Source organism: Bactrocera latifrons, unplaced genomic scaffold (genome assembly GCF_001853355.1).
Source record: "Bactrocera latifrons isolate USDA-ARS-PBARC rearing strain unplaced genomic scaffold, ASM185335v1 scaffold_11, whole genome shotgun sequence".
NCBI lineage: Eukaryota > Metazoa > Arthropoda > Insecta > Diptera > Tephritidae > Bactrocera > Bactrocera latifrons.
This window is the reverse complement of record NW_017534519.1, coordinates 1,366,704-1,380,012: the sequence shown is the minus strand read 5'-3', so window position 1 is coordinate 1,380,012 and position 13,309 is coordinate 1,366,704. Positions and strand designations below refer to the sequence as shown.

General features: G+C 35.8%; 1 protein-coding gene across 3 annotated transcripts in view; it reads left to right on the top strand.

Moving 5' to 3' along the window:
- Window positions 1-11,554, top strand: part of LOC108972910 — a 136,521-nt gene extending 124,967 nt beyond the window's left edge. For all 3 annotated transcript variants that reach the window (XM_018939806.1, XM_018939822.1, XM_018939814.1), the window contains 4 exons: window positions 1,418-1,498; window positions 2,038-2,150; window positions 9,916-10,056; window positions 10,406-11,554. In XM_018939806.1, the coding sequence (XP_018795351.1) occupies window positions 1,418-1,498; window positions 2,038-2,150; window positions 9,916-10,056; window positions 10,406-10,601 (531 nt within the window). In that variant the 3' untranslated portion in view covers window positions 10,602-11,554. The remainder of the gene's footprint in view (window positions 1-1,417; window positions 1,499-2,037; window positions 2,151-9,915; window positions 10,057-10,405) is intronic.
- The last annotated feature ends 1,755 nt before the right edge of the window (window positions 11,555-13,309 follow it).

Below are 13,309 nucleotides of genomic sequence, written 5' to 3'. Positions count from 1 at the left end.
CCGTAGTGCAGCAATCATGGCAGAGCATACCACCTGAAATATGCCACAGTCTCGTAGATTCTTTGAAGAAGCGATGAAGTGCAGTTATCAAAAATCATGATCATGCTACCAAGTACTAAGATCTCCTATGGACAAAACTGGCAAAAATCTTTCAGTACTTTTTTTGATTTTTAGTACTTTACTACTATTTTACTGCTCCCAACAAGTTTCATACATAAACACACACTTTGTAAATAAACATATCTTGTACATATTCAAATCTAAATACTTTTAGTRATAAACATAGCCAGGAAAATATGATCCACTTTTGCATTTCAATGGATGTTAAAATTATTTGGCATTTTACATAACTCACAGATATGTAAAGCTCTAACACCCACTACTATTTCACTGCTYGCAGCTGTACATACGCGCGTGTATAACCATTTAAAASTGATGTAGTCAAATAGCCTGCAAGCGTATTTACCTTACCATGAAAGTGCGTGTGTGTATGTGGTTTGGCAGTGCACTTGTGGCGCAACTTTTCGGCGATTTAGTGCATCACTGGCTGACTGCTCTTACCTGTCGGCGCTGACGTTGAAAGCAATTCAAGAATTTCTTTTCCCATTTMCTCTCGTCTTCGCTTTGGTATTCAWACTACGGCATTTCAGCCTGACTATAATTTATTTTCATTTTCATTTTCGTCTGCATTTTAATAATTCTGCTGTGAAGGGTTTCTTTTCTTTCCGGTTATTAAGTAATTTCATATTTTCAACTGATGCCGCCTAATTTATTGTGCGAAACTTTTCTTTGAACTTAAATATTCCCCAGTCGGCAGCTCAAGCGCCTTCAATCCAGCCTTCTGTATCCAGCATACATTTATATATGTACACATCATTAAACCAGAAAGAAAGCGGGCGAGCGCTTTTCGCAACGACTCCTTCTGCTGTCTGAGTCCCTTCGCCTTAAGTTTGACTTTCGCCGACTTGCTTCTTTCTTTCGTTCTTAATTTGCGCAAATCCTTTGGCGCCCGAGATGACCGCAGCCGTTGTTGCTGTTGCGATTCAATTTGTGTTTGTTGCTTTTCAAACTCCGACATAAGAAAGCTGTTGTCTTTGGGCCGGCGCGCAGCCGCACCAGTGTTGCTTACGGACTCAGCGCCTCGCTTCATGTTGCGGATCAACATTTAGCTTTTTCGCTAACCATTTAGAAGTGAGATTTACGGTTTTTTTTTTTTTGTGCTCAAAGTGCCTCTGTGTTGCTGGCTGTGTRTTTGCGTGTGGGTATTTATTCGCAATTTTCCATAACCGAAATTTTTTGCTTTTTCCTTTTACCTTTTGCTCATTTAAATAACTAATTATTATTTAACTAGCTGAGAAATTGAAACTTCATCTTCACGTTTTGACTCTTTTGCCTTCTCTTTTGCACCTCTTTGCAGGTTTGGCGGCATCCTTGGCGTCGYTCGTACCATAAACGCAGGAAGGCTCAGTGGGAGACAGATTCCAATTACTGCTCCATTGTAAGTAAAAGAGACTTTYTAAAGCGCCTTGTAAAGAATCATTTGGTAATTATTTTTAAATTTTAAGTATTTGCAAGAAAGGCACCCAAACGGGCTAAAAACTTAAAATCGACGTAATTACAAGTTTTCGCCAAAGGACTATTGGCCGTTAAATTGAAATTAAAATATAAAAAAATGTAAAATTAAATTGATGTTTGTGCCACAGTTTTCTACCGAAAATGYTTGTGAGACTTTGWCTTTCGTTTTTGCTTTCTTTRTTTCTTGCATACATCTTCGACGAACTATTCATGAAGAGCTGCGGTGCAAGCTCAAAGAACTTATTTACAAGCATTAAAAATTGTCCTTTGCACATCTTCCCTTTTATATAGCATAGTAACGATATATTTTAAATAATGGTTGGTACTTATGTTCTTAACGGTTCATTGAAATTAAAGTAATGAATGACTAAAGCACTTAAAATGTCAAAATTATATAAATTTTATCAGATTTTTTTATTTTGATATTAAATTTAAGTGTTATAACAATTAATTATCCCGAAGGTTCGCGAGATACCACCATATGATGAAGGCCGACGCTTACTGGATCTAATGGATATGGCTATATTTGACTTCCTAACCGGAAATATGGACAGACATCATTATGAAACCTTTAAGTGAGTACCAAAAGAAAGATATAATAACTCTCAGAAGCCCTATGGAAATACATATATATTAATAGCATGTTTTTATCATTTAAATTTTGTAATTATATCTGGGTTGAGCTAAAGATCAAAAGTTAAACTAGAATTTTTCTAAGAAATGGGAGACTTACTTTTTAAAACCTTCAATGTATTTGTGGCATGAAGGAGAATTTCAGACACTTTCTTCTCTGTCTCTTATACACATCTAGATGTGTATAAGAGACAGCTCTTGAACTAGTGCAATCAGTTGTCTGCAACGAAACTGTTTGACATCGAAATTCCGGCACGCTAGCATTCTACAGAATGTCGCCATGTCAAATCTGAACCGATTCGAATATTTCCGTCCTTTCTCCTCGCTCATTGTAATAAGCTTATGATTGCAAAAAATCGGAATAATCTGAAGTGTTTGAGAAATTTTAGATATAAAAGTTAAATGGGTTTCACGGCTTCTAAACGTTTTCTTCTTACTGCCTTATTTAATTCTAAAGGGTGATCGTTTTCAAGGATTCTTTCTTGTTTAAAGAAAAGCCCCAGAAACTTCAAATTTAATGGGGAATGGATATTATGATTCGAAAGAAAACATGAAGAGTATCTCTTTCCAATGTTGCTCARATGATCCCTCCGTTGAGTCGTATTTTCGATGACTCATTCCAACATCGAGGCGGGATTTTTCGCATTCGACTTCAGACTTTGCATATCCCCACAGGAAGAAGTCTAACGGTGTGATATCAAATGATCTTGGTGGCCAATCGACCGGCCCAAAACGTCAAATTATCTACTCACTAAAGTGTGTGTCTAGTTGAAACCAAATTTTGCCGAAATCACAAGCTTCAATTTCACGCATCAAATAGTCGATTATCATGCCGCAATCACCGGCATCATTTTTAAGGAAATATGGACCGATGATTCCACCGRCACACAAACAAAACCAAACGTTTTTCTAAATAAAATAGCTCTTGAATCTYTTCASATTACTCTTCATCCGAAATGCGGCAATTATGTTTGTTTACACACCCATTGAGCCTAAAATGGGCCTCATCGCTGAAGAAAATTTCGGTGGTCGGATCTTCATGKAACTTTTCAAGAGTTTATAGAACGAAGATATGTCGTTTTGGAAAGYYGAGCGGCTTCAGTTCTTGCRCAAGCAGTATTTTGTAAGGGTTAATTTAATTCCTGACATAAAATGTGTGTGTGTGTATTGTATGGGTTAATTTAATTCCTGACATAAAATGTGCCCAGTCGTTCCATACGTCAGTCCGAGTTCCTGCGAACGGCTCCAAATCAACGCTCAACGGTCTTTGTGTACACTYTCAGCTCTGACTGCTACATTTTTTTCACTGCCTGGCGGATGTGTTCCAATAGGTTCAATATTTTTCAATGATGATTTCAGGGTCTCAAGGTTGATGATGGTGTTGGGAATAGTACGCTCAGTAGGCCGATTATATTGAGTCTAAACTAAAACGATTTGTATACGTCGTTCAGGCGTAAGTCTTTCTATGATGAAATAGCAAGCAATACTGAACAAAAATAACAAGACAGCTTCACACAACTCACACGCGATCTTTCAAACAAGAATTTATTTAAAAAAAAAAATAGCTCTACTTCATCGCCACTACATAAAATATTTTAAAATAATCAGGATAARTTTATTCAAAATTAGTGAATATACATAAGTAATTAAAAAAAAWGGAATTTAAGCTGAAGCTAAAATGTTAGAACTGGAATGAAGCCAATTTGAGAAATGTAGTTTTGGAAAAAAGGCCCTATTTATTTTGATCTTATTGAGGCGATTGAAGCTATATAAATATTTGGATTTTGCAATCAAAATAGTAATACTGAATAAAAGCCATTTTGAGTGTCCAGAAATTTAATATCGATATGTTTCAAACTCATTTTTCAATGTTTGTGTCACGGAAGAGTTTGGCTTGTGRTTTCGAAAATATTAATGGATAGTGAGTTTAACCCCAGAATACCATACATAGAAGACAGTAGTTAAGTTTATTTAAACTTTGACTGCACACTGTTCATTTAAGCATTGCTGCCTTTTCTTTTCGCGTAATAATTTCTTTCTGACACTTTCTAACACATGAGTGACACTTGGACTAATAAAATTTACAATTTATATTTTTTCTCCACCGTTTGCGCGGTTAATTTTAAGAGCCCTGTAGGAAATTGAATTTTACCAAAGTGTGATATAATTAATTCGTGAAAGAGTGGTAGTAGCCTAAAGCTTGTTTCTAACAGTAATGGGAAGTGATTTTTCAAATTGTGATATAGAGTGTGTCACATGACCAATCTTATATCATCTACCAAATTTATGTTATTTTAGAAAGAAAATTAAGGGATTTACAATTTTATCTTTGTATCTTTAGTAGATTCTCCGTTTCGTACTTTGGCCTTCTTGCTCAGGCTGCAATTATACGCAGACTTTCTGCGAGTGCACACAGTTCAKCTATTTCGATATTCGCTTTGTTGCACCAGCTCCTTAATGCCTAACCGCGAGCGCTGCAATATTTGCGGTTGGTTCAATGCTGTTACTCAGATGTCACAATAATTTTAATTAACTTTTAATGAGCTGCGCAGCTCGCCCACAACTTGCCCGCTTCGCTTTGCCACAGCTTACTTGCCACTCAGCGCACAAATTGAAACGAAAGGATAGTTTTCGCGCTACTTTTTTGCAAATATTCACCAAACACTTGTGTGTGTGGCAGTAAGCGAGTGGTGGTAAGTTTATTTGTACATTTCTTGGCAAGAAGCTGTTGGAAAGTGTCGTTACTTTTCATTGTGCTGCGGTCTACGTCCGCTCCACGTCACCGCAACTGCTCCGCACCAGTGCGGGTCGTCTTTTCGCCGTTCAATTAAATTTGTTAAAAATCGGATTTTCTGATTTTTCTTTTCGACAATTTGACGCATTCTAATTGCAATTTASTGAGCAGCTGAGTTCCCGAATTTGTGACGTGATCTTTTATGGGTTTTTATTCATGCAAATAACTGTTGTTGCTTCTAAGTTTCAGTAAGCTGACTCTCGCACGCATTCGACTTTCTCGGTGTGTGTGTGCGAGAGTTGCAAACTTTTCGAATAGTTTTAGTTACAGTAAATAAATGTTTGTGGCTGCTTAAGAGCGCAAATTTACGAGCCCGATAAGCCAAGTTGTGCCCAACAATGCTGCGCAGCTGCAATCTGCCACTTTGTTCAACTAATTCCTTGACAGGCATATAAGATTTGGATAGCGAAAGTGCTGCCAGAGTTAGGAAATGTTGCCAAAGAAATTCGTGATAATAAAAGAAATAAATGAAAGTCGAAAACTTGTCAGAAAGTTATTTGAAATTTCACAGAAAATACATTTTTAATTATGCCACGCATTTAAGTGTTGTAATTCAATTAGCGTAGCATTGACAGCGACGCCCCAACACTCGTTGGATTGTTCGCACTCACAGCYACAAAATTGTGGTTATCAGGCAGCAACAAAAGTGTTCAGGCTCATGTTAATGGCTCTCGTTGCTTATTGAACTCCAATATGCACCGTTCATAGCTCATATTGAAGCTGCCACAACTCGCTTCGCATTAATATGCGCATAAATGAACTCGATGCCCTTGTTGTTGTTGTTGATGGATGTGCTTATATATCATAAGTTCTATGTTTCATACGATTGGATTACTGCCACTTAAAGGGCTCGTAGCATACTCCGCCTGAGTTGTTTGAGCTGAAATACCAAAATACCAAAATGCACTTTGCGCATTATGAATGCAAACAAATTCCGAAGACTGCTAGTGCCAGCCACATAATTTATCAGAGACTACAATTTCAATGAAATATTGGAAAATCGCCTCAATAAAAATATAATTTCCAATATATTGCATTGATATGGTGTTGCCTTATAGTCGGTGAATTGCTCGGAGGTAAGATTTTCATGAAATCTGCGAATTTTACCATCTGATTACTTTTGACCGAAGTAATCCATTAAAAGTACGCGCATAAGCCGAATCGATATAAAATATTTCGTGGATTGGTATAACATTTGCGAGATCATGTAAAGTTGGATATCCGTATGCCAATTAGTGTGTGTTTGGCAGCAAAACTTCATCGGGTGGTGGCCGCAAACAAGGTGCGCGTTAATGTAGCTGAGGTCCACTTGGTTACTGGTCTCAAAACGTAGGTTTATAAAATCGAAAGTGTACAGACATCTAGCGGATATTGCTCAAATATAAGCGGTTACCGAAATAACAACGTCAAGTCGTTCCGAGGCATCTAAGTGAAGACCCAATTGGGTTGACCTGCTTTTACTGAACCAGGGACCTACTTCGAAGGCGATGATAAAGATTTGTATTAAAATACGTAAAAATGTAGGTTTTTCTAAATCCGTTCCCAAATTTGAAAARCCACTTAAAGGGCTTGATAAAAATGAAGTTCGCTACGACTTTTGGTTTCCAAACAAGGTCAGTACCATATAGACCAGAGTAGATAATTTTGAAAAATTTAAGTAAAAAAAATATTGTAAGATGAAACCAATAGGAAACGAAAGACAAAATAACAAACTTTACATGAAAAATAACTCACAGGCTATCTGAGATAGGGCAAAGGAAGGTCGGGTGGTTGTTTAAATTAAAAAGTTTAAAACAAGTTTTCTAGATTTCTAGCAAAACTAAGAGAGCTACGCAAAAAATTTTATTTGTATGTAAAGAAAGGATCTATAGCTTTTGTATATTAACTTTTTTCACATAACTTAAAATTTCATATAAAACGTTCAAGGAGACAAGTTTTTTTGCCTTTTTTTTTTTTATTGTGTACAAACATGTTTTCTGTCTCGATATTTGATATAAACTTACCTTGTTGAGGGGTGACATGGGTTTCCTCGGTTAAAAACTGCCTTTTTTCAAAAAAATTTTTTTTTTCATATAAAAATTAAATGTTTTATTAGAATTCTTTATTGTTACTAACATGCAACATTAACAAAGAAATTCGGAAATTTTTGGAAAAAAATATTTTTAATTCAGCTATTGCGATGCCATCTCCGTTGACCCCTCGGAAAACAAATGTGCCCGCGTTGCCAAGACAACTCCTAACACGTTTATCTGAAGCAAGAATACGTGTTTTAATTAAACATTTAACTTAAAACTTGGACGCAGCAAAAAAATCTGAAAATATAATTTTTGACTAACATTTGTACAAAAAAATGAAAATTTCAGTGAAAATTTTACGACATTTAAATTTTTCCTAATAGTTGTAATCGAAAAAAATTCTTCGTTCGAATCTTTAAGAAATGTATCTCAAGAACTTTCGTAAAATTTCATGAAGATTAAGTAGTTATCGAGAAATCCTGCCAACCGACTTCAAAAACAAAGTTTAAAATTTAAAAAAATTTAGCAAAATATTCGAGAGATGTTGCAGAATTTAATAAGACAATACAAAATAGATTTTTAAAAACCCGTAAACCCATGTAACATCCTAAATCCAACCAAACCATCTTCTTTTTGTAATAATTATAAGTGGAGCATAAGTATTAACGGAACGGAAAGAAAATCAGATCAATTGGGGTCATTAAAGGCAATCTAGCATAGTGGACATTTGGGCTCTGAAATATAATATTCAGTTATTAAAATTATGGCTCCCAGGAACAGTCTGCTAGTTACCGCAGCTGATAAGATTGCACGAGCGCATAAGCAGCTGTCGAAAATTAGTCGCAATTACAGCAATGCAGGCACAATACAATTACTAAATCAGTAATGGTTTGGAAAGCATTTGCATTACTTGCAGCGACGCATGTAAAAATTATGCATAATCCACCGCTCCAACACAGCAGCGCAGCAATATACTTAGGCATGAATATGCATTGAGCGGGTTGAGCGGCCATTGAAACTCCCATATGCAGATTGCTGCGGTAATGAAGCGTGCAGCAGATAAAGCATATGTATGTGCGTRTATGGGWSTGTGTGTACTTTCATTTGCATTGAACGCCGATACCCAAATGCATATCGGCAACAGACTATGCGAGCAATTGCAAGCGCAAGGGACGCGTTGAATGGCGGARGGGTTGCCCTGTGTCAGCTTRCCGCTGCATTTTCGCTTACTGGCTTGCTGTGGCACCTCYGCGAGGCAAGGCGGTTTTCCTTTATCGGCCCATTTAAGTGGAAAATCCGTTACTGTTTTCAATCGCCCACACACAAATAATCGGCCTGCCTTTGATCCTTTGTTGCCGGCTGTTGTCTCGATTCGGAATAATTTCCTTTCCCCATTRCTCAAGTGCCTTCCTTTGTGTTGGCTTATCGAATTGTTTGCTGTGCTAGAAAATTACCTAAAACGCTTAAGGCGGCGCAACGCATTCAACTATTCAACAATTGTGGCATGCAAATGTGTTATTACTATATGCCGAAGTTACTCATACGCCACGTCTGGCGCTTGGGCTTAATGCACTGCAAGTGCCGCTAATAATAGCGGACATTCACTGCGGCGATTTATTGTATTTGTAATTGAGAAACCGATTGTCGTGCAGCGGTAAGTGCAATTTTCACAAATGCTGCAATAAACTTCAGACTTTTGTGGGGCAAATGAAGAAATTYGGTAATTTGCTAAAATAATGGACCGATATTAGCGGAAATTATTTACCGAAAGAAACTTTGAAGTTACGACCGTGAGCGAAATAAAGTTGCAAGTTAGTAAGCATTTGGATATAAAATAAACCTCGGTAGCTGACCCGGTATTACGCTTCTTAAGCTAAAGTTGTAAAAGAAAATGCGAGACTTTAGTACATGCGGCAAATCAGTCCAGTATACTAATWTATAATTACTTGGATAATTTTGTTTATGAAGACAGAAAAGGTATTATTTCACTGGCTAAAAGTTAGATATTTTATATGGTTACCTAAATATTACAGATAGAGGCTAAAAAAGTTATGAAATCGAACCCTTGGAAAGTAGTGTAAATATTTATGCCTTAAAATTTGAAATATTTGATTTGGAACCCGCGTAACGAAACGACGAAGACCCTAAAAAATGCATACAAAAATGATCAGCGCATCGATCTGAGCCGATTTAGCCATGTATGTCTGTCCTTCTGTCTGTACATTCGCTAAGTAGATTCTCAGATTTTGACATATTAGTTGTTGCATATGAGCTTTTCTCTACAAGAAGCTGTTCGTTTGCTGGAACCGTCGATATTGGACCACTATGGCGTATAGCTGTCAAACAAACTAACTGATGGAATTGAATTTTTTTTAAAAAATCCTTTAAATACATAAAYTGAAGAAATGGTATGCTTATGGTAATATTGAGGATTTTCATGCCGTACCGGGATTAAATATGAACAAATTCTTTATAAAAGTATCCCACACATAATAAGGTCGCTTTAGAATTTCACTTAAAAATAACATAAACAGAATTCTGGCTTAAAATCCTTTATTATTTCGATATCCAAAGTAAAACTCAACCCTGAAGCGGCACAAGTGTGTGCTTTCCTGCACCTACTCACTACTTAGTTCTCCAAAATTTATCAAGTTGCGTTAGGGGGTAGCTGAAAAGTAAAAAAAAAATTGATTTCTTCCAATAAGCTTGCCTTTCTACTTTATGAAAATTAGGAAAAGTTCCAATATTTTCAATTTATGTAACTTACTAGTTACTAGTTACTAGTGAGCACTTTATTTTGACACAATTTGGAGAACAACTTTTATACCAGCTGCTAAATTTTTAAATTTTCTTCATCAACTAAAAAAATTGTTAAATTGTATAATGTTATCGTTTTAGAATATTTGGCAATGACACATTCACATTGCATTTGGATCATGGACGTGGTTTTGGTAAACCCTTTCACGATGAATTAACAATTTTGGCGCCATTACTGCAGTGTTGCATGATACGGACGACGACGTTGAAACGAATATTGGAGTGAGTAAACACTTTTAGAATATAAAACAACAAATGCTGCACTTAAAACGTAGTTGTGAGCTTAACTGTTGGCCTGTGTTGTTGCGCTATAAAGAATATTTAAAAAGTACTGTTAGCAGTTTGTTTTTATATCGAAAAAATATTACTATAAAATATCTTACAAAAAGTATTATGCCAATACATGCCGCAACATTTTTAGAAAAAACCTTTATTTTTCAAATAATTAACTAATTACAAGCAGTTACAAATAACTAAATACTGAAATTTTCTAAACATCAACAGCCCTTCACATCTGTATATGTTATTGCTATTTTTACTCACATATTATTGTTATCTGCCTACTTGACAGCTTCCATAATGGACCCAAACCACTGTCGGAGCTGATGCGCGAGTCCATGTCCGTCGATCCGATTCGACCGATACTGTGGGAGCCGCACCTGAAGGCGCTGGACCGCCGTGTCACCATCATACTGAGCGGCATACGCGATTGCGTGAAGAAGAATCCACCAGAGGAGGCGCTCGAATCCGAGGATCTACTGTCATAGCAATTACAGCARCAAGGGCGAATAAAGATACAGGAGGGCAAGTTTAAGTTCCTGATTCGCCCCAAAGTGCGCCATACGAAAATGACAGTTTAGCATTAGAACCTAGGATACTTAATGTTGTAGTAAAGTAAGAGCAAAGTCGAATTGGGCARCAATGTGCGGCTAGCCGGCATTTGTCTGCTGGACGTGTGTGACTATACGACTTTTTTGTTAGTGGTTGACTAGTTGAATTTACATATACTTGTATAACAAAGCATTAAAACTAAAGAAAACTGCGCGGCGCAACGCTGAAAATGGCGTTGTGTGGCGAGTTCAAGGCTGGGCGGGAGTGCGTTGAGGCGGCAGCGTCTTTGAAAAAGGCACAACGCGCCCAACAATCAGCCTTTGCCAAACACGAATTAATTGAAGACAAATAATTTGTAGGCTTAAAGTGATAACAAACATAATTTAAAACTATAAAAGTTATTAACAAATTCAAAATGTATAAACTAAGTAAATAAGTTCGTAGCTAAAGCATAATTATAGGCGGGAGATTTGCAGTCGGCACCACGGAATTTTGTGCTGGTTGAATTTTTATGAGCATCTTAGCGCAAATTGAATATGTACCTTTCATAACTAACTTAATATGAATATTATTTACTAAACAAAAGAAGCGTTGATCTGAGCAAGAGTAGCAATTGGCAGCTGAAAGTTCGTTTGTAGGCGAGAGCAAAGAATAGTTGGAAAAAAGGAAAGAACGTAAAACGAAAGTTACACAAATTGTTAAAAAAGCAAAAAAAGAAAACAAAAAAATAAAAAATAAAAACAACTAACACTTTGAAGTACAGCTGGTGCCAAAGTGCGTGGTTCTGTGCAATTCGTCTGAAGCCACCTTGAAGTGGACGAAGTTCAGCAGTGGGATTTAACGGTGTTCGCGTTGCGCTGCTAACTCCAGCGCGAAAACTAAATAAAAAGACTAAATAACTAACACTTTATTACATTTTACTAAAAACTTGCGCTTTTATTTATTAAGCATTGAGCAAATTTATTCTCTAATTTATTTTATTATTTTGTAAAACAAAAATTGCACTTCAAAATTTTACTTAACTCTTAATTTCCCTACTTTTAGCACGTGTTACGGATATTTAAGTTTAGTTTCACCCCAACTGGGAAGATGTACTTTTMTAAAATTAATTTAAAATATTTTCCTAAGCAAAAGTTCGGTTTCGACATATTTAAGCGTGTAGTTCTAAATKAATTGATTTAAGTGACGCTTCGGAATTAATTAATTCACACTAAAATCTAAAACGATCTAAAATATAACATCTTTCCTGGTGCAGGAGTGTTTGCTATGCTATTTTCGATATGCATAACGCTTTCATTATCAATTTTCAAGGCGACACTTTAGTTTTACACTATACATATCTCATTAGCCGGTTAAGAGAAGTTGTGCGTTCATGTACTTGAGTTGGTTAGTAAACACTTGCACACACACAGCCATGCGYATRTGTATGTATGTATGTATGTGCATAGCGTGTGTGTGCAAATAGTTAATATAGGAGACACTATAGTTATATATATGTATATATGTACATGTGTATAGCTGTTTGTTAATTTAGTTGATTTGCCTTAGCAATGTTATGTAATCAAAGCAAATAATTAATGTAAAATTATTTGTGCACTTTGCAGTTAGTAAGTAATTATGGAACAAAAGTAAGCGAAAATACCAAAGAATTGCGAAGAAATTCTTATGACAGTTTTYTCCACAAACGAGCTTTTATATAAGTATATGCGCATGTATATATGTTTTGCAGTAAAATCARAATTTTTTTTCGACAATTTTCAGTTGTCTCGATGTCTACGTTAAACCATTTGCTAAATAAAGTTGTGACAGATAACTAGGTAACTGTATTTTTTTATTGTGAGAATATCAGTCAATAACTTTTTCGTTTTGAGAATTTCCATACAAAAGCTTATTTGTGCAGTTACAGMTGTTCTGCTTGAACAAAAGTGATTCTTAAGTTAAAGCTTAAGTTAAACGTGACTGGTAGATGAAGAGAGAAAATGGGTCRGCACTGTGACTCCAGTATACCTGCTCATCTAAGTACTATTTACACATTTGTTTCTTTATCTCTCTAGATTTAATTTCGTTTCACTTTTTGGCGTATTGAAAAACTATTGAAAGCCTTTATTGACATATTTATGTAAAGATTGTGTATTATATAAACTATATATTTAATGTTATTTAATTGTATTGAAAGTTAAACTAAATTAGGTTAATTAAACGGGAAAAATTCGCAGGCAAACTGATGCATGATTTGTAATATGAATATAACTAAAGAAACTTGTGAAATATTTCAATGAATTTAAATAAATTACCATAAGATCATATTGTATTAGTTGCAATGTCTTTCTATGTCCATGGGGAATAATTACTTACTTATTTTGGGGCATAAATATGGAATACAAAAAAATTGGATGCCGGAGTGGTATTTAGCAGTCAAGCATTCCACCTTTAGGGCCACTCTTCTATGTTACATATGGTTTCATAACAACATCGAAATTAATTATATTTAAAATTAGTACAATCAGAGTSGAGCCTAAAATGGGGTTTTCGGTAGGGACTCGACAAAAATATACCGATAGTAACAACAAACGGCCGTTCTTTTGATATTTCTCTTCGGTTAGGTTTGCCTTTTCATTATGGAAAGACATAAGATCCAACAACG